Below are 21,628 nucleotides of genomic sequence, written 5' to 3'. Positions count from 1 at the left end.
CTTAACTAATCAAGGTTGATGTAGGATATAGAAAGTAATTAGTAATGAGTAACTAAATACTTTTTGGACAGAGTAATTTGGACAGTAATCTAATTACACTATTGAATATGTAATGAGTAACTAGTAATTAATTACTTTTTCAGAGTAACTTACCCAACACTGGTGTTCGTAAGGTTAAATGTAACGTTTTAAATTCCTTGTTATTCAGAGGCTTTGTCTGTTGGTTTCAGCAACCTATATCAAAACTTGTATTTAAAACTGCTGATATATTTGCATATACATAATATCAAGCAAAAACGTCGCATCTAAAATCGTCTCTGCTATTTTGCGCTGTGTGTGCAGCTTGAGCGCGCCTGTGCGTTTTCTTTTCAAACGTTTCACGATGAAGACCCCACAACCAATCATATCCACGCACGCTCTATCTATTTACCAAAAGCCCCTCCAGTGAGCCAATCAGGTTGCACTAGGCGTGTCCGAGAGAGAGTAGCGCCGCTGTAGAAAGAATCACATCCGAGCGTCAGTAGAGCGCTTCACATGAGAATGGCGGCTGCTGCGTGCAGTGCGCAGAGCACACTACTAAACCCATGCGCGTGCAAACTGAACAGAGAGCATCTGCGGAAAAGTAAAGACTCTCGGAGGAGACAAGCTGCGCTTTTATTCCTCACTAATATATCACTGGACGGACGGCCTGTGCGGAGCAATGCCTACTGCACGGCGGCCCCCGGTGATGCTGAACTCCAGGGCGCTGAATTCGGCGCGGCTGTGAGCGAACTGTCCTTAGCTGCGAGCAGCGACGGGACCTTTACCAACCTCTCAGTCCCCAAACTCGGACTGCTGTGCGTCCCACCCATTCTGGTTCTGCCGTCGGATTCTGGGTTCTATAAAGCCGGGAGCGCCGAGGTATTGCTGGACAGAGAGAGAGGCTCGTCGTTTTCATCGCAGGGGAATCTCCTCTCCCCCAGCAGTCTGCAGCCCACTCCGCTTGGACCGCGGAAGTCACCAACCCTGCTGTCAGTGCAGAGCTGCGGCTCTTCGATCGAGTCTCGACCACGGTGGGTTGTTTACCATTCGCGATCTTTCAATATAATGCATTGCGTAACTTTGCGTAAACTCCTGACATTAGGGAGCAGCCTTCATAGACAGCATTATCGATCATCATAGACGCCACAGTCAACTTTGACAGCTCAATGTCACCCCACCCAGGCCAGAAACGGTCTTTAATCGCGTGCCCATGGTGCAGTTGGGCTGTTTTAACAATATTCTTTTGACATCTCGTCTTCTCTTTGTTGGCTGAGTAATAATGATGAGCAATAGTTAATTTGTTACTATTTTCTCGAAGACTGCATATTTCCACATATTTGTTGCTTTGATAATGAAATATTGCCGTGATAACATTAACAATTCTATGAATTATTTTAGATGAGAATACACTGAGGGCGGTGATCTTTGTAACAGATATGACCCAATCTGCATATGCACCTGTTCAGTTAGTCAATTTAGTAATATTATATTTGAACCATGGTTTTAACCATCATGGTTCTACACTCACCTAAAGGATTATTAGGAACACCTGTTCAATTTCTTATTAATGCAATTATGGTGGTGGTGTAATGGTGTGGGGGATGTTTTCTTGGCACACTTTAGGCCCCTTAGTGCCAATTGGGCATCGTTTAAATGCCACGGCCTACCTGAGAATTGTTTCTGACCATGTCCATCCTTTTATGACCACCATGTACCCATCCTCTGATGGGTTCTTCCAGCAGGATAATGCACCATGTCACAAAGCTCGAATCATTTCAAATTGGTTTCTTGAACATGACAATGAGTTCACTGTACTAAAATGGCCCCAACAGTCACCAGATCTCAACCCAATAGAGCATCTTTGGGATGTGGTGGAACGGGAGCTTCGTGCATCCCACAAATCTCCATCAACTGCAAGATGCTATCCTATCAATATGGGCCAACATTTCTAGAGAATGCTTTCAGCACCTTGTTGAATCAATGCCACGTAGAATTAAGGCAGTTCTGAAGGCGAAAGGGGGTCAAACACAGTATTAGTATGGTGTTAATAATAATCCTTTAGGTGAGTGTATAGCAAAGAGGAATGAGATAATTCATTACACTCTAAACAATGCTGGCGGGTTTTTTCAACCCAGTGTCGGGTAAGAAATAGACAAACTCAAATCAAATGGTTATATTTGACCCAACAAATGTAATGTTGGGATAATTTATAACCCAATGGCCGGGTTTGACCCTTTTTGACTCAATGCTGGATTGAAAATAACCCAGCATTCTTTTAGAGTGTACTAGTGTAATACCATAATTTTACTACAAATATCATGCTGAAACATTAGTTTCTATTAGTGTGACCAGGTTACATTTGTGGTTTGTTTAATTGTTTAAATAGAAAGAAAAAAAACACTGATCACACTACTTAAACCATGGTTAATTTTTGTATAGGATGTTTACATGTGACATTAAAGGGAAAGTTCACCCAAGAATTAAACGTCTGTTATCATTCACTCACCCTCTTGTCATTTCAAGCATGTATGATTCTTCCAAAGAAAATCAAAAGACGATATTATGAAGAATGTTGATAACCGAACAAGGACGGCACCTTTAGACTTGCATTGGTTTTGTGCTATACGATAGAAGTCAATGGGTACCGTCATTTTCTGGTTACCAGCATTCTTCAAAATATTTGCTGAGAAAGTTATACACATTATACAGGTTTGACAAGAGGGTAATTAAATGAATTTTCATTTTGGTATGAACTGACCTTTTAAATGTTGCCAACATCCTCATTTTCACTTATTCATCATCCCACATTATTTAAGGCATTTCAAAGAACTCAAAACAGAGAGTCGCTTAAGCTGAAGTATATTTACGATTGTTTCCACAGTAGGGAAGTTTATAAATTAATTTTGAAAAGGTAACACTTATCTCAATCAATGTGTCATTTGTTTGCTATTTGAACATACACCCCTATTTACAATGAATTACTCATTTGTAAGTGTTAGTTCTGGTTTTAGCTGTTCTGAAACACACCTCTTTCAAATTTTTACAAAGTCTTTGTACATTGTTTTGAAAACTGTATTAAAATTATTTGTAATATATTTAAAAAATATGCTGTATTCTCCAGCTACAGACTAAACAGTACAGCTTGTAGAAAGTGAAGCTGAAAATGTCAAACACAGACATAGATTGTATCTGTTTGACAATTTAAATGTCATTCAAGGGGCGCAAAAGTATGTGAAGAAGACCACAGACCGAACAAGCCCTTAACTGGAATTTAGATGACTTAACACTAACAGCCGTGTAAACTTTGCCTAATAACTTACATTTGTGCATTTCCACTGTATGCTGGTTTATCTATCGAACATGAAGAAGTGAAAGGGATTGTCCTCTGTCACACATTACACAGATGTATGAGAATGACGTTGTGTTTAGCTTTATAATCTCTGTTCTCTGTTGAGCAATAGGAGGTCTCAGTTTCGTTGACTATATCCCCTCCACCCCAACACGCTTCCCCCTTTTTCCTCATAAAGGGTGTGGTTTTGACAAGCACATTCAAGCCAAGCTGACAGTCACTGCAGACATTTGCTTTCTTTTATAGGTTGGAGCTTTGAGGTCACTCTGTGTTGTCTATAAGGGTGGTGTGGCAATTTCCAGCAGTGTGTGCTGCTTGATGCACTAAATACCTGCGGAGATTAAAGCTGAAGACATTCTGTCATATCTCAACCCTTCAAAGGGTCTCTGCAGGCCTGAGGGAATGAGCTGTCTCCTCACTCGAGAATAAATCAGGGCTACATACAATGAACTTGCTTGATTTAAATGTTACAGGTTCTTGAAATAGCACAATAAAAATTCCTGTGTTATTACTTGTTTCAGATGTTTCATCCAACTTGAATCTATATAAACTTCTCTTGCTTTGAAACAGCCTGCTAGCCAGTAGTTGTGGGAGCATGTAAGTGACAGATAGTAAAATGCGAGTTCAAGTCATTTTTAATGACAGCCTTTCCTTTGCCAATTAATAAATGGTAACACAAGGACAATGAGAGATGTACAAAACAAAAACAAAATGTTGTGAACTGTCCAACAAGTAGGAGCTTGTTGACTGGGCTTGTGAAACTCACAACCTTGTGTATTGTTAAAGTTTTAAAGGCTTGAGGCTTGAACTGGTTACAGTAATTTCAAGGTGCTATGCGTGATATTTAGGAGGATCTATTGACAGAGATGCAATATAATATATATATATAACTATGACTTCAGAGGTGTATAAAGACCTTACCTAATGAAGCATTATGTTTTTATTACCTTAGAATGAGCAATTTCTATCTACACACAAGGTAGGTCCCCTTACATGGAATTCACCATGTTGTTTCTCAGTAGCCCTAAATGGACAAACTGCTCTAAAGAACGCATTTCGTAAATAAATGAAAATCTCCCTAAGCAAAAAAAGCGAAAACGTGACAACATTTTTCTTCTGTGTCAGCCACCGTAGTACCTATAAAGGGAGGTGTGGAGTGATCCATTGGTTGCAATTAGCAATCTTACCACTAGATGTCGCTGTAATTCACACACTGGACCTTTAACACGTATTATTACTGTGCCTTGAGTACTAAAAAAAATTATATACAATAATTTAAGAAGTTCTAATTTTCAGCATGAAGAGAATGAGGCAAGACAGCGAAAGGCGTGTTTTTGGAAAGGGGTTGAATTTATTTTTGCACAGTCTTTTTCCAAACAGGTTTTTATTGTGAAAACTATTGTAATAAACAGAGTATTAAACCCCCAAAATATCATAAGAAAAAGGAAAGACTTAATGAATAGTTCCTCATTATGTAAATGCGACCCGAGCCCAATATTTAATTTTGTTAATCTTTAAATTATAAAAAGTGGGCGTTACAATTAAAAAGTTTGAGAACCAATACTATAGAGATCTAGTGTCATTTTAAAAGTTGCTCCTAGAGAAATCTCATCTACGTAAGGAGAATTCAGAGTAAACACAAAAAATAGAATTGATTTAGTCCAATCTTTATGTGGAGCTACGCTTTTATGATCTAAGTTGCTCTGTTTCCTTTGCCACCCATAATACAAGTTTACAGCATTCACACTTTATGGATAAGCAGCATGACATTGAGCCAGAAACACAGAGAATGCACTGGTCTGGACAATAAATAAACAATACGATATCGGAAAACACAGCTTTAAACAAACTGATTTTTTTTATGTAAAAGAGACCAAAACATAGCCCAAATAGCATAAAGACATATACAGCACTGTTAAAATAATGCTAGAAAATGGAAAATACACATCATGGCATCTCAAGCTGTAACCAGCGAGCCTACTGACTGCGGCCTGACATTTCACCTACTCATCTTCTAAGCCACTTCCTCTCTAGATTGTAAAACATTGTTTTTAGTCTTTAGCCTTTATAATCCAGCCTAGTCTGAATCTTTCATCCATCGGGAGCATGGAATCAGGCCATATGTTCTCTCAGTTCTCTAATACTCTGCATGTCCAGTCTGGGAAGGATTACGGCAGGGTATTTATTCAAAGCTATGTGACGTCGTTGTGGCCGAACTGCGTCCAGTCTCCCAGGAACCATCATTGATTCTCTGTAATGAGAAGCAGGAACCTGCCGGACCTGAGATTATGAGATAAATAACCCACATATTGAGATACTGCATGTTGAGAGGTTTTATATGGCTTTTTGAGCACGGCTTTGTTGATCTAAAAGAGAAAACTTTGTTTGTGAGATGTAATTTGCTAAGCAAGATGCTTAAAATTCAATCAAATATTAAAATATCAGGACTTATTCATTCTGATTCCTCTTTTTTAAGGACCAACAGCTTTACCCAGGGCTCTAAACGGTCGCATTTACATTACATTACATTTAGTCATTTGGCAGACGCTTTTATCCAAAGCGACTTACAGTGCACTTATTACAGGGACAATCCCCCTGGAACAACATGGAGTAAAGTGTATTGCTCAAGGACACACTGGTGGTGGCTGCTGGGACCGAACCAGAAACCTTTGATTTACCAGTCAGTGGTTTAACCCACTAGACCACCATCTCCTATACCATCTCCTACACCATCGCATTTGCGACCATGCAAAGTTTTCCAAAAGGAGCACAGCACTTATAAAAATATGCCAGACCTGCGAGAGAGGGAGCTGTGCAGGTCTCAGGGAAGGTGGACCTCCCGAGGTGCTCTAGTGGCAGATGCACCCGATTCCCAGCCCTCAGAGAAACTCATTTGTAGGAAAAGAATGTCAATTTTGACGCTTATTAATCTAGAACCGGATATTTTCCTGTAGCTCCTTGCGTTAAGGTTTGACTGCTGTCTCACCTCACCAAGTTTATGTCTCAGTTCTGTCTCATCTCATTTTCTGGAGTTGGGGATTTAGGGGAAAAAATGCTTCAGGTGCTTCAAACTTCATTGTGCTTTTTTTTCATTTGTGCTCTGTTGCAGTCTTCAAATTTCCTTTGCTTTCTCGCTCGCCCGCACACAGGTGCGTTTCTTCGCCTTGGGTTATGATAACAGTAATTTAGATTATGGGGGGAGTGAGCGTCACCACGTAAACGGCGGAGCAGATGGAGGGTTGTTTGTTTATGTGTGTTTGGCACACTAGGGTTGTGTAATACTTTTCAATGCAAACAGAAGGTAGACGCGCCCTGGTTTTGTGACTAAAGCGTGTGGCAGAAATCTGTGATTCTTATGTAGGGTTAAAGGAAACACACACGGAGGCTCAAGATTATGTAACTGCAGTAACACACGTAAACCTACGGGCAGATTTCTCTGCCTGAATGCAATCTGTTTAAAGATCTGGTGCTTTTACACAACTCTTGATCCCCTAATATTTCATTTCAAAATAATCCATGTTTTCCAAAGAATTGCAAAGCTCTTGGCGTTCTCATACAGTTGGGTTGTTTAAATGTCACATTTTTAATGACTTAAAAAAAAACAATGGACAAACAAAGTCTTGAGACACAGGCAGATGCAAATTCAAACCTGCAATGAGTCGCCCTCATTTGCTGTTGTTCTGAACTGTCTCTGCATAATAAAAATGGCATAAGCCCAAAAATAAAATGAAAACAAAGGAAAAGCAGCTTTTATAGAGAAACTGAACTTATATAGACTGTTTCCGCAGCAAAAACATAAACAAACGTTATCTGGCCAAAACTTAAAGGGGTCGTTCACCCAAAAATGAAAATTCTGTCATCATTTACTCACCCTCTTGTCATGTTAAACCTTTATGGCTTTCTTTTTTCCACAAACATTAAAGAAGACATTTCTTGTAGCTCATTGGTTAGAGCATGGCGCTAGCCAAGCCAAGGTCATGGATTCGATCCCAGGGATTTCACATACTTGAAACAAATTCAGTGTATGTCGCTTTGGATAAAAAAGTCTGCCAAATGCATAAATGTAAATATTTTGAAGAAAGTTGGTAACCGAACAGCAATCGCCCCCATTCACTTCTATTGTATGGACACAAAACCAATGCAAGTGAATGGCGGCCAATTAGGAACATTCTTCCTAATATCTTCTTTTGTGCTCTGCGTAAGAAAGAAAGTCATACAGGTCTGACATGAAAAGAGGGCGAGTACATGATGGCATAATTTTCATTTTAACTTCTGGTAGACTTCCACACAGAATCTGTAGAATGTAGATTTAATTTAATACTTTTAACATTAGGGTTAATATCTTACAATATTACAAATTCTCACTGTTCAATATTTATTGCAATATTTAAATGACAAATTATGACTTGGAAACGTGCCATAAACATCCTCTTTTCTTTATCCTCTAATCATATATGTTGCTTAGAGGTATGAGTTATAGTATGAGATTGATCAAATTAAAAAAAAAAACTTTTATAAAATAAAATAATTGCACCAGATGGACCTTAACAAAGGTAACATCAATATTTTTTATTTTTCTATGTTAGGCCAGGAAGACCTATCGTTTCATACAGTCATGTGACCACGATAATATTGAGACAATTCTGCTATTGCGATCACACGATATCCATAATATTGTTACATCCCTTATTAGCATACAATAATATATATATATATATATATATATGAATGAAATTGTTGTACAAAACAAAGAACGGAAGTTAACTTCGGACCTGGCGCGTGCATCCGATGAAACCATCTATGGCCGAGACAACCTTTAATGAACTATTAGACTTATTGTGACTACAGTAAATTTATTATTTTTCCAAAAAATAGTTTTGTCTCTAATATATAAAATCTGTAAAATATTAAACTGTCTCTTATAAGAAGCTGTAAGCCTCTGAAACGTTTTTCCATTTGTAAAACAAATACCTTTTTTACAATTGAAATGCTGTAATCAACATTTTGCTTATCAAAAAAGGATTAATTTAAAGTAAATCATTTTTTAAGTTGATGTAACAGCAGTGAGCTGTAATGGAGGTGCCACACAGAGCAGATTACAGCCTGTTTCATTAGCCATAACCACACGCACACATGAAGAAGAGAAACAGGCAATTATTTGTCACATCAATTAAGCTTTAGATGCAAAATCAAAATGCAAAACAAATGAATAAATGCTTGTGAAAGCAAAGATAAACGCATTTAGACAAAGTGAGAATGCAAATTGACTTCATCATTCTAAAAAATCTGATCCATAGGCAGTTATAGCTTGAAATATGTGTGTGTGTGTGTGTGTCCAGTAAATATAACTCTTAAAGGACTCAATAAATGAGCACTTTCAACAAGTTGATATGATTTATTAGGGTCTTCATGAAATGTCTGCAACATATTTTGCTTAAACACTCAATGGCTGTGTAAACAAAACCCTTTTTGCCTCGTCAAAAACAGCTATGCTTTCAGCAACCCATTTTGGGGTCCATGTCTCTTTAAATGATAATGAGTTACAGCGCATCCCCCCCCCCCCCTTCCGTCCGGCGTGTCAACAAAACACACGTGTAGTACTGCCATGGCAACGGTTTAGCTAAATTATGTTTCCTGAACTACTCCGAGGTTAGTTTCGTTTTAAACATCTCAAGGAGACTAAAAAATCTGTCACAGCAAACAGCGTTCTAGCATGTATGTTTGCCTAAAATCCACGGAATGCGCACCTGGATATCTCAGCGGAATTACGTGAATTTTAGCGCTTGTCATTGACAAGTTACAATGTTACACATACAACGTGAGAGCATAACTATGCTGTGACAGATTTTTCAGCCTAAAGACAAATTATTTGAGACGATTAAAACGAAACTATCCGCAGTGTTCGCAAAACAAACAGCTTGCTGAACATATTAACGCACATAATGTATTAAAATACAAACCGCTAAACTCCAAGTGCCCATTTGCCTATTCACATATAAATATAGAGTAACTTTAACACTGGGTTTGAATGTTCTATTTAGCCCGTGATTTACTTAGTTCCCTTCGCTATCATATGCTAACATTATCCTCCTATATATACAGTATATGTATGTCAATTTAGACTGTTGATAAATATTACACAAATCAGCACCTTTGTCTTGTTCAGTCTTGATACCTCTAGAGGAACAACTTTGAAGCTAATCCTGCTTGTACTGTCCCAGGTTGATAAAGTACTCCGGCTTTAAGTGATTTGCGCAAAAGCAGGTTTTTACTTATGTTTTTTTAGGGATTTCCACCTAAAATAAAATGAAACCCACACTCCTGTCTCTTCCGAGGTTAGGTCTGTACAGCGACTACATTGCATGTTTGTCCAAAAACTTTAGCCATGGCATCACGTACACTACTATCTCTTGTGAAAACAACAATGGAAGCAGCGCCGTGGGTGGAATTGTGTAGATTAAGGGGCGGTTATATTATAATAAGAGCCTGCGTCTACGTCACATCAGGAGCGAAATCTGAACTGTTTGATTTCTCACATGCTTGGAGAGAAAGGCTTACTAAGACAAAGTTACTGGGATCTTGTTTTTCATGTTGTCTGGGTTGCAAGATGCACCCAATCATAGCACTTAAACAGAAAACAATTATTACTTTCATCCAATGGGTCCTTTAACAAATCTGAGCAACACCTCCCTTTCAGAACGTCTTCTTTTTTTCAAAAACATTTCAAAGTATAGTAAATAATGTTTTCTCCAAATGTAAAAAAATGCATAAAGTTTTTAGGGGGTCCGGGAAACACAATTAATTAACAGTGGTATAAATGTACCTAATGTTTGCATGAATTTATGTATAAAACAATAGAATGTCCTCATTTAGATAGATAAGTAATGCTGTTTGTTGAAATTTTGTGGTCTCAACATCTGAGGGTATTTGGCCTGTTTTCCGTATGTTGTCACACAGCAGCATTAATACAGCAATCTTTACAGGTTGTTTCTTGTCTTTAATCATTAAGTGAAGCCAAATATGAACCAGTAAGTTTCTGCTAAATGTTCCGATAGATGTGTCACCCATGTCCTGTCTCCCTGTTTTTGTTCTCAGGAGTCGGAATCCATCTGGTTCTCCTCGTCCACGCTCCATGAAGAAAGTTCACTTTATTAAGAACATGAGGCAGTATGACACCAGGGGCAGCAGGTGTGTTTATACACTTAATCTCTCTCTCTCTCTCTCTCTCTCTCTCTCTCGCTCTCTTTCTCTCTCTCTCTCTCTCTCTCTCTCTCTCTGTGCGTGCGTGCATGCATGCATGCATGTATTTTAAAGGAGTCAATATCAGTGATAACAGCTCTATAGCTGCATCTGTGTCATCTGGCTCAGCGTCTATGTCATCTTCTCCGATCATGTCTGTGCGTGTGTCGCTCTGTCTTTTCCCACACTTGTCATGTTTTCCTCCTGAATCATTCTTTCCTCACATGGCAGGACGTTGTTTGGCAGTAATTCTCAACACGTGCTTTATGCTGTGCTTATGTAGGATTATTAATATATCACTCACAGTTTCTACACAAATACTTTCAACACCTCAATGATTATTTGTATAAAGAAGTGCTTTGCACATTTTACGCGTAAAGATGAATATGCATACCACAAGTTACAGAACTCCTAAGTCTAGAAAGGCAGTTTATTGAAACCACGATGGCAGGCCTTAAGTCTGCTACCTTGATTTTACGTCATGACTGATTTTGTAAAGACCTGAATGTTTTTATTATATTGTCTTTTTCATGACGGGTCATTGGAAATGTTCTCCTCTTCAAATCAAACTTATTATCCATCACGCCAAGGTGGTGAGGTGAATGCAGGATTTTTTTTAAAGATGTAGATGTAGTTTGTTTATAACTAAACAGATTTCCTTTAGATTTCATTATTAATAAAGTCTGAATGTCTAACTTGTATTTTCTTCATGAGGTCTATCATAATCATTTCAATCCAGGTAACTTGTTAAAATGACCTCAGTTTAAGATAAAGTGATGACAAATGTATTATATAATTTAATTGATCTGACTTTTATATAAAATAACAGATTACTATTGGAAATTGTGGTCAATTTTGGCGTAGGATATATCTGATGGGTTGCCTCATAACATGCTTAAGGAGGTCCTGTGAACAAGAAGTTGCCATCGTCTTTACTTCAGTAATTGTGATGGATTTCCGCGTGAAAGGAATATTGAACTCGAAAAATACAGGCCGTGGTTCATGTTTTCCACTGCAAATTGGTTGGATCTTTAGGAAAGCGCGCATTTCATTCAGGACTTTGTTACAGACTGACAAATGTTGGGGAGGAGTCAACAGATGTTCTGCCCAAGCTTTCAAACTGATAGTTTTCAGATCTTGACTAAAGATTACAGAGTCTTTTTGTTAATTGACATACAAAGATGAACTGTTCACCAGAAAAGTATTGTGGGCTAATTAAGTAATCAAAATAATTTGGGATTTCATGGGTACTTTAAGGCTGTTATGGTTAGTGGGGGTTTAGGGTTATTTTACAGCTGACCCTAAGAATGTTAAGGGTTTTTATTTGTGCTTGCTCTCTGTGAGATCCGGCCTCTTTCCTGCTGAGGAACGACAGATACATTTAATACATTCCCATTATAAATATCCCTGAACAAACAAGGCTCTTGTACACACATATCCAGCCACAGGGTCTCAGGATTAGGCAAAACAGAATAACCAATAAGATATTTACCAGTGAAAAGATCTTCATATCATCATCATACATGCCAGTTTCTTTAGAATAACTTATACAGTGTCATTTGTATTTCAAAGGATCGGTTTAACTGCTGTCGAAAATATGTGACACAGATACCACCACACTTCCTGTGTGTGTTTGTGGATTTGTCGAGGTCTTGCTGTACACAAGAGGGCCTAATGTGCTTATTTTTAAGTTGGTTTTCAATTTAATTATTTCACTTAAGTGTTTTGTTTGCAAGTTCTGTTCACAGTATGATCTGTCCATATGTCTGTGTATGAGACTGTGAGAGAAATGCCTCTCTGGGGCTGATGATGCAGGTGTTCTGACCGTGTTCATGCTTGCGTGTGTATGTGTGTTTGAGAGAGAGTGTACCAGTATTTAGAAAGGCTGTCATTCCATGGTGTCACAGGTGTTGTGCTTGTTTTCATTGGTGATCTAAATATACTAAGAGATTAGAGGTGTGATTTATAATGTGTGTGTTATAAAATTCTGTCGTCTTGTGTTCATTGCAGGATTGTACTCATCTGCGCCAAAAGATCTTTGTGCGCTGCCTTCTCAGTGCTGCCGTATGGAGAGAGTTTCCACATCAGGTACTGAACACACACACATACATTTATACTTCAATGAAAGGTCACATTTGGTTGAATATTTGGAAGATGAGTTGGTGAAGGATGGTTTGGTGCCAAGCAACTTTTACAGAAATGTGCAATGGTATGCATAGAGTCAGTATAGATTGACTAAAATAAAGAATAACCGATACATATGTTTGTTTGTTTCTTGTGCGGTGCAATGATAGGAATTTAGATGATATTTTATGTTTTTTATGTATTTATTGGCATCTCTTTATATTCTCTTAGTGTGTTTTCATGTGGCTATTATGGTGCATCCAAATTGCAGTAATGGATTGAATGATGCTTAAACTTTGAACCTTATTCAAAATATCTGGTCACACTTTATTTTAAGGTCAAATTTTCGCATTAACAAACTATTAACTACGCATTAAAGACTCGCATTTGGGAAAAAGTACAGAATCCCAGAACCTAGAATGTATATGTTTTAGCGGTTTTAATGATTGTTTTGTGTAATCTGGGCAGAATCTTTGACAAAAGACGTTAATTATCTAAGCTGTTTAATCAAATTGCGGCATTTTTGAAGAAACCTACCCACATCTGCGGGGTGGTAACAAACGAAAAAATGAAGATAGAAGAATACGGTTTCTTTTGTTTGAAAGCTGAGACTAAGTTCTTTCATTTGACATATTGTTTGTCCGTATATTCTTTACAGAGAATTTACTGTGAGCCATTAAAATTGGGTGAAAATGTTGAAATGTTAAAAAACGCTGGTGTAGGCTGGCAACTTTTTTTAAAGACGCTGGCGGCAAATGAGTTAAGGTATTGGGTAGGATTAGTGATATAGAATATGGTCATGAAGATTATGTGCTTTACAAGTGCTAATAAACAGCCAATATTCTAATAATATGCATGCTAATAAGCAACTTGTTAAAGGCACACTTTTTGATTTACAGCTCAGTCCAAACACGACACCATAGTACAAAAAGATGTCGTTCTCATGTTGACACAGGGAAGAGAAGAGATTATGCGGGCATTAGAAAGACTGTAGAAAGAGCAATGTCTTATTTATTACATAAAATAATAGGTTTATGGAATTTTAAGCGTAAAAAGAAGGATAAATGTCAGGCAGGAGCTAGGACATGCACTAATATTATAAAGACTATTAAGGCTTTTAGCAGAGATGCTCCATATATCTATGGAGATACTTTTCAGCAGAGAGTCGTTGGAGAGAAAGATCGTCTTAAAATCGACCCCGAGAAGTTTGCTTTTATTCGGATGTGTATGTGAGTTACATTGTTTTTTCTGTTTGTTAGAAACAATAGACTATATAGATTTTATACTCGATTCGGAGCCTGTGGCCGTGTGAACAGTGCTCCAGACATTTAGCACAGAGCATGGCTGACCCGATTTTGAAATCCGGCTTGGTTATTCGACTGGAAGTTAGTCTGCCGATCCTTTAAAATGCTTATGTTAAGCTTCACTTGTGATTTGAGTCTCCAGCATGTCTATTGTGTGGTACAATGTTTGTTGGCAACTTGCTGTCTATGCGGAGTGTTTTAAATCTGTTAGATTTACATTTGAAATGATGATGTAAGAAATGATCTAAGCAGTCAGGCCAGTGTTCAGTTTCGGCATCATACAGTAGGGTAGCTCCCTGCGAGTTGATAAATCATATGCCTAGAAATGCACTTTACTGTGTACATCGCTTTGAATAAAAGCTGTCAAATGCATAACATTGTACGATGAATGCTCAGTTCATGAGGTCTTACTGGTCTTCTCTGGGGATTTGGATCGAGGGTGGGTTTCTGGACAAATATGGCCAGATAGAACGTTTCCCACATCCCTGAGATGCCATGACACCATCATCAACCCCCCTCCCTTCATCCAGAAAATACTGGAACAAGTAAACAGACCTTGGGAAAAGCTTTTTTCCCACTCTTTCATACTTTCCCCTCATTTTCTGGTGTATGTCCATAAATAGATAAAACGAGAGGGGAAATTGGATCGCCATTTACTCAAACATGCTAAAAGTATAGATAGGAGATGCAAGTGTGTCAGTGCTTATAACACACACAGTTTCTTACAGCTCGGTTCAGTCAGGATAGAGACGAAAGGTTTGGATGCCTGTATTTTTAGTCAACTATGAATGGACTTTTACAGTAAAAAATGAGGATAATTTAGTCAAAAATGACATCAATAACTCTCTCTCTTTCTTCTCAGTGACCCTCTATTGGACGGCCAGCGTCGGAGACACTCTTCTGGCGGGATATCTACCACACTAGAGATGTTTCCTGGCCTGGAGGGCGTGGAGCTGGGCATGTACGGCAGGGTAAGCACTCTCGCTTCACCTGTCAATCATTCTGTCAGAGATTGTCAGCGGCCTCAACATCTCCTCACTCGATGCACCTCAGGTGCTGAAAGAGACTGTCAGGATATCTCAGGCTGACTGACGGGTGGTTATGATCTTATTTGTTATGTAGACGGTGTCGTACGCTCAGTTCCTGTACCCCACAAACGCTCTGGACCGTCACAAGCCCTCGTTGGATCTCGCTCTACCCGTGCCCTTTTCCAGAAACAGCATCCCTCGCAGTTATCCACCCTCCCGCCTCAACAGCGCTGTGGGCGTGGACCTGGGTATGTCACACACTGACACATACAGCTGTACTTATAAAAACCTCTCGTAGACTTCTAGAAGCGTGTGTAATAATAACTGATGGGGGGTTGATAAAGCTTTTAATACTTAATGATTCACAGAGTGAGTTGGGATATTTCAACCAGCCTGACAGCCACGGTGATTATCACATCGTCTCAGACGCAGATGTGATGTCATTATTACCAATGCTGCTATTTTAAGTATTTAAATAAGTATATGAGTCACAAACACTGCTCTTTTAGCTCTGTATATTTAACAATCCTACATTAGCAGCGCATGTGTCAGCTGTTGTACTGTTTGCCTGGCTGAACATTGCTCTGATTGGTCAAAACAGAACAATAATACTTTAGATGTTTTGTTATCTGTGATTTGATTGGCTGATTTGTATTTTCTCTTTTCAAGGCCTTGAGGACAGCGATTATGACCCCAACCTGCTCAGTGACCCCCAGTGGCCATGTGGGAAACATAAAAGAGTTCTCATCTTTGCATCATACATGGTAAGATGCTAAAACGAAACAGGGCTTATAAGAAACAACACTGAAAATGCCACTGTTGTGCATAAAGCCATGTCCTGACCAGACAAAAATATGCAAAATAGTAACAAATACTTAAATTTTTGGGTTAGAAGTATAATCTTATTCCTTTTTTATTTGGATTTGATGATAAAAGGTTTCATGGTATTTTTAATCATAATTTGCTGAATATTTTCAATTTTCACAGAGGTTTTGTGTTGTGAAATGCTGTGCGCTGAGCTACAGACACAGATAAACATAACATTTATCCTTCAAACACCTTTAATGTATAGTCTTGAAATGTTCTTATAATCTATTCTATATTGTATATCACTAATGCGTATCCTTATTATTTACCTTTTCTCTCTCGCTCTCTCTCTCTCCGTCTCCCTCAAACACGCAGACGACAGTAATAGAGTACGTCAAACCATCGGATCTAAAGAAAGACATGAATGAGACATTTAAAGGAAAATTCCCCCACATCAAGCTCACGCTGAGCAAAATCAGAAGGTACTGACGCAGACAAGGCAGAGACAGAAAGCTAGTGCCTTTTTTCTATTTTCATATGATGTTTCTCTATATCTGCTCTATGTACTGGGACCAGAGGACTTACAGTACTTAAGTATTTTTACTGTATTCAAGTATATTTTATATCAAGTATATCTGTACTTTATTTTATAGTTGTTACTTAGAAAAAACTTTTCTTAAGTATATGATTTTTTATGTATCTAAGTACTTAAGGTAAAAAAAGTCATGTTTTAACAAATGTACTGGAGTAAAAAGTATTATATAAGCTTTATAATAGTATGTAGTAAAGTAATGGTTTTCAAAGTAAAAACACAAGGAGGACTTAATAACTATATTCTTAAAAAACTATGCATCACATGCCTTTAAAACCTTAAATGTAAAACAATAATATAATATGGCAACTCAATGTTGTACGGGCATTGCTTACAGTGTAGATGGAGAGCACTCCATAACAAAAAAGTCCTAATGAATGATGAAATTTTTCCAGATTAATGTTTTATGTCTTCCTGTCTCCATCATCAGCTTGAAGAGAGAAATTCGTTCAGTGGGGGAGGAGTCTGGTCTGCAGCCGGTCACCATAGCGATGGCGTTTGTGTACTTCGAAAAGCTGGTTCTACAGGGGCATATGAACAAGCAGAACAGGAAGCTGGTGACGGCCGCGTGCCTCCTGCTCGCCGCCAAGATCAGCAGTGACCTAAAGAAACAGGAAGTCAAACAACTAATTGACGTTAGTGTTTTTTTTTTTGCATCTATCATTAATCTCGATTTCGTGCTTCTTTGTGTCAAATGCAAAATTAATGTTTTTTCATTTTCAGTGATCTTTGTTCATAAGTATTATGTACGTTCAGTCATTCATTAAGCATAAGGATAATTTCAGCTTTCTCTCCCTATAGAAATTGGAGGAGAGATTCCGGATAAGCCGTCGAGAGTTGATTGTGTTCGAGTTCACTGTGCTGGTTGCTCTAGAAATGGCGCTTTACCTGCCGGAGAATAAAGTCATGCCTCATTATCGCAGGCTGGTCCAGCAGACCTGATGCGTGCAGCTGTGGATGAATCGGAGGCTTGGACGGGCGTGAATGTGGCGCGATTGAGTGGATTTGTCATTGAAGCTTCAGGTGTCAGAGGCAACACAAATCGCAACACTCTGTTGAAGATCTCTGATCTGCTTAATGATTTTTTAAGCAGTCAGGCCAGTTCAAACTCACTTTTTGTGAAATTTGAGGAAATCTTTTTTGGTTACAAATTTCATTTTAAAACAATCGAATGAAAAGTTTCAAACTTCCGTTTTTTTAGCATACTTCTTTATAACATACTGCATCTATTTATCCAAAAAAACATTTATTTAATGTAAATTTCTTCTTTTGTATAATTTTAGACCTATCTTTCCCTGCATCACAAAAGCACTTTCAAACCTAAACATTATGCAGTAATACAGGATCATAAGCGAAGGTTTTATAGTGAATATGCACTTTTTTTTCGTAGCGCACTTCCAAAGCATTAACCTCGCATAGTATTCAAAGCAAATCACTTCACATCTTTGACAGCCTTATTGTTTGGACTGCACTTTATTGAACAGAGTGCTCTATATTAGAGCTGCTTTCTGAAAAAGCACGTTGGCAGTGCTGCTGTGTTGTAATTTTATTATTCCAGGTTTATTACATGCTTCTGAAGGGTGTTATAAGGCTTCACAAGCTTTTTGGCTTTGATTAATGGAATGGTTTACCTAACAATGAAAATTGAGTTATAATTGGTTAATTCTTTACCTTCGTTTGCTGTTTGTTTATAGAATGCAAAAGAATATTTTTGGAGAATCTTTATGCAATGACAGTATACAGGGAGCGTGTGCCATCACAGGCAGGGCCAAGGAGCCATGTGACAGTTTTTATTTTTATGTCACAATGATCGCAGAATACTGTACTATTAGGTATAGATTATTTTAACAGAAACAAATTAGGGAAGCATCTGTGTATTTCTCTTAATAATACATTTCACAACGTTTTTTAAATAATTACAAATAAAAAACAATGTATTAAGTAACCAAATAAATTCAAGGCAAAAGAACATAACTGTAAAGAACAATAATATAGATTCAGATCCAGATTTTAAGCCTATATTTTTTGGGCTGGTGTGTTTTAGTCCAGATAAATATTTATCATATTTGACTTCTGTTTGACAATAACGGAATCCATTCTTTAGTTACTTTCATGTAATTTACTGTTTGTTGTATTAATATTTGAACCCCCAATATTTTCATTCTGTCTCTTTTAAATTTATTGATAGAAAAGAAGCTAATGTGCATTCTTGAAATCTAAACAATTTTGCTAATAAGGTACTTCTATTTATTGACAGTATTTCAAACTGTGCGCGCTAATACTAATGTGTTCATTATCACAATGTATTGCATTATTGAATACTGACACATGTCTACTGCCAAGTTTGAGTTTATAGGAAATTAAGATTTGGCCTGTTCCTCACATACATCTTTTGTATGCTTTTAAAAGACCTTCAAAATAGAGCATGAGTTAAGTAGTGCTTTTCCGTTGTTTTTGTTCACCATGAACTGTGTTGAAAAAAGATTCTTATATTCTTTTGTGTTTCATGGAGAAAAAGTCATATGGAAATGAGCTTTCATTTATAGGTAAACTACTTGTGTATAATTAATCAAAAGGCAACCGTTGGTTTGTAGCCTGCATCCAGAAAGATATTTTTATTGGCATCTTTAACCTATAGACATGACATCTCTGTGTACTCTATCATGGGACATATAACCAGACAGTGTTCTCCCTTGAATTAGACTCTGTTGATGTTGAACAGGGTTTCCCCTACGATCTATGCAATACTTCACATGAGATTATTTTCCCATGTAATCAAAGAATATATCACACCCAATTCTTATTGTTTATATGTGGGAACAATCTTGTTTTGTGTGATAGCCGGCAGAAAAACTGTTGTTGTGTGAAAGAGTCATGTGGTATAGTCATAGCTTTAGGGACTTTTTTCCTTTATTAAATGATGTACTTTATACACTTGTCAATCAATATATTTTAGAATGCACATATCTATACAATTTATGGGCTTTTATTGTTGTTCACACTTTGTTATATTTTTATGATTGTATTGTATTGATTTCTGTTATGCATCCTCCTTGTTGAGATACTGTGACCTTGAGCGTCAGAACTAAGACATTTGCACATTTTTGATCCAGTCTGATGTGTGCATGCAGTGTTGGTTTTGTTAACTGTGTTGGGTTGCAGCTGCCATCTACAGGAAACCTTTTGCAACCACACTGTGTCTGTATGAAAGTTGTTTGGAATGGAATTTTGTTACACACGGATTGGACAGTGTTGATTTTTGATGACTATTTTGTGTGCGCATGTTCAAGAGTCCATTATTTAAGACTTAAGACTGCATGTATACACTACAGTTAACAAGTTCAGGGTCCGTTAACTTAAAATGTCTCTCACGATCTTAAAAAACCTATTGATCCAAAGCAGTGGTTCTCAACAGGGGGCCCTAGCTGACTTTTAAGGTTGCCTTAAAATTAGACAAAATTAGCATTGAAATTCCATTTTTTTAATCTAAAAATCAAGATATTGCAAATCAAAGCCCCTTATTGTCACTTAACCATATACAAAAGTGCAACAGTAGATGAAAATCTTGGGTGCAGTTCGGGCAGTATGACAGATATGAGGCGGAATTTTAGATTACAAGTAACAAAGAATTACAATACTTTACAATAGATATTTTCCTTTAAACATTTACACAGTAAACATTTCTGTTTCTGTACAAGTGTTCAATTTATTATTACTTAATATTATTATTATTTCGTATTACTTGGACATTTTTATGATGACTAAACATTTCAAGTTAATGTTCCCTCTTAAAAATAACGGTGCTTTACAGCAATGCCATAGAAGAACCATGTTTGGCTCCATGTAGAACTATTCAGTCAACGTTTCTCTAAAGAAGAGTCTCTTTCTTACCTTTTTCTAATCTGAAGAATGTTTTTCCAAACAAAGAACTTTACGTGAAACAAAAAGGTTCTTCGGAGGTTAAAGATTCTTATGAAACTATTCTTTAATGCAACGGTTCTTCAATGGCATTGTGAAGCACCTTTATTTTTAAGAGTTTAAAGATATAAAATATTTTATTTGATTGATTTGTTTTGAATGAATGAATGAATGACTTGAGAATTAAAAAGCCAAGCATAGATGAGAATTTATGAAATTTTCAAGAGAATATTTCGATAAATTCAAGCAAAGTGTTGCTACTTTGAAAACAATATTTTTATTAACATTGTTCCCAAAGTTACATTATAAATAAAGAATGAGTCACTTTCCCTAAACTTCTGAATAGTAGTATAATACATAGCATATATATATATATATATATATATATATATATATATATATACACAAAGATTCCATTAAAGTGCCTGTTAGTTTTTGTAATCAATGATTTTGGTAAAGGAAAAGTTGAAAGAAACTGTACTTAGTTCTTTACACTGTGATATTTCTGATGCCCCCGCACATGTGTCTTGTTTAATATGTTTATTGTAAAAATGTGCTCTTAAGAACATAAACCAGCTGTTAAAACAGGGAAAATATACTGACTGAATAAATCCTGTCACATGTAGCCAATCAATTTGTCTTTTGGGAGAATGATTTTCAGTGTGTTCAATTGTTCAACTGTCATGCACATTAACCCTCAACCTTTCCTTGTGTTCAACATGACCCCAATCAAGTTTTCCGTAAAAAAAAAAATAGTTCCCTTCCACTCAGTGGAATAAGATTTTGTTACTTTTCTACATTTTCTATCTTTATTCACGTAAAAAAACTGGGCTTGATTCAGTTGTTCTGAAGTTATCTTAAACAAAATGTATTATTCAGTTAGTTGGGGTCAATATGACCCCAATTGAAAACGAAGGGGAAATGTGAATAGAAAAAATATATAGTAAAACGAAAAAAATGCAATAAATCCAGCAACAATCTGAATATCTCCATACAGCAATGAAGGCCTGGTACTGGAGCACATATGCTATGTAGAAAACTGTATATTCCCTATCCCTAAACCTTACAGTCACAGAAAACATTTGGCAATTTTTTTCTCTTTAAAATATCATCAGTTAGTATGTTTTTTGCGATTTAGTTTACGAGGACACAGGAAGTGTGTTTACGTTGTTTTACACATGTCATCACCAAATTTGTAAACCATGTAAGCACACACACCTCCACAAAATCACAAAGCTGGCTATTC

At 37.2% G+C, this 21,628-nt stretch overlaps 1 protein-coding gene across 1 annotated transcript; it reads left to right on the top strand.

The window, feature by feature from the left end:
* The first annotated feature begins 509 nt into the window (after window positions 1-509).
* Window positions 510-21,006, top strand: cables2b (Cdk5 and Abl enzyme substrate 2b). The gene is made up of 9 exons (XM_056733026.1): window positions 510-1,052; window positions 10,466-10,558; window positions 12,620-12,697; window positions 14,900-15,008; window positions 15,160-15,313; window positions 15,735-15,829; window positions 16,248-16,354; window positions 16,895-17,099; window positions 17,266-21,006. The coding sequence occupies exons 1-9, from the start codon at window positions 535-537 to the stop codon at window positions 17,404-17,406; spliced, it is 1,500 nt and encodes a 499-aa protein (XP_056589004.1). The 5' UTR covers window positions 510-534; the 3' UTR covers window positions 17,407-21,006.
* The last annotated feature ends 622 nt before the right edge of the window (window positions 21,007-21,628 follow it).

The sequence above is a fragment of the Triplophysa dalaica genome, chromosome 20, assembly GCF_015846415.1.
Source record: "Triplophysa dalaica isolate WHDGS20190420 chromosome 20, ASM1584641v1, whole genome shotgun sequence".
In the NCBI taxonomy this organism is placed as follows: Eukaryota; Metazoa; Chordata; class Actinopteri; order Cypriniformes; family Nemacheilidae; genus Triplophysa; species Triplophysa dalaica.
Note: the sequence above shows the minus strand (reverse complement) of the source record. Positions and strands in the feature narration are given on the sequence as shown.

Bases quoted from the DNA above. Each gene is read 5' to 3' on its own strand.
- cables2b (XM_056733026.1), top strand. From the start codon at position 535: ATGAGAATGGCGGCTGCTGCGTGCAGTGCGCAGAGCACACTACTAAAC. The intron at 12,698-14,899 runs GTACTGAACACA...CTTTCTTCTCAG, and splicing joins GGAGAGAGTTTCCACATCAG to TGACCCTCTATTGGACGGCC. The intron at 15,830-16,247 runs GTAAGATGCTAA...TCAAACACGCAG, and splicing joins TCATCTTTGCATCATACATG to ACGACAGTAATAGAGTACGT.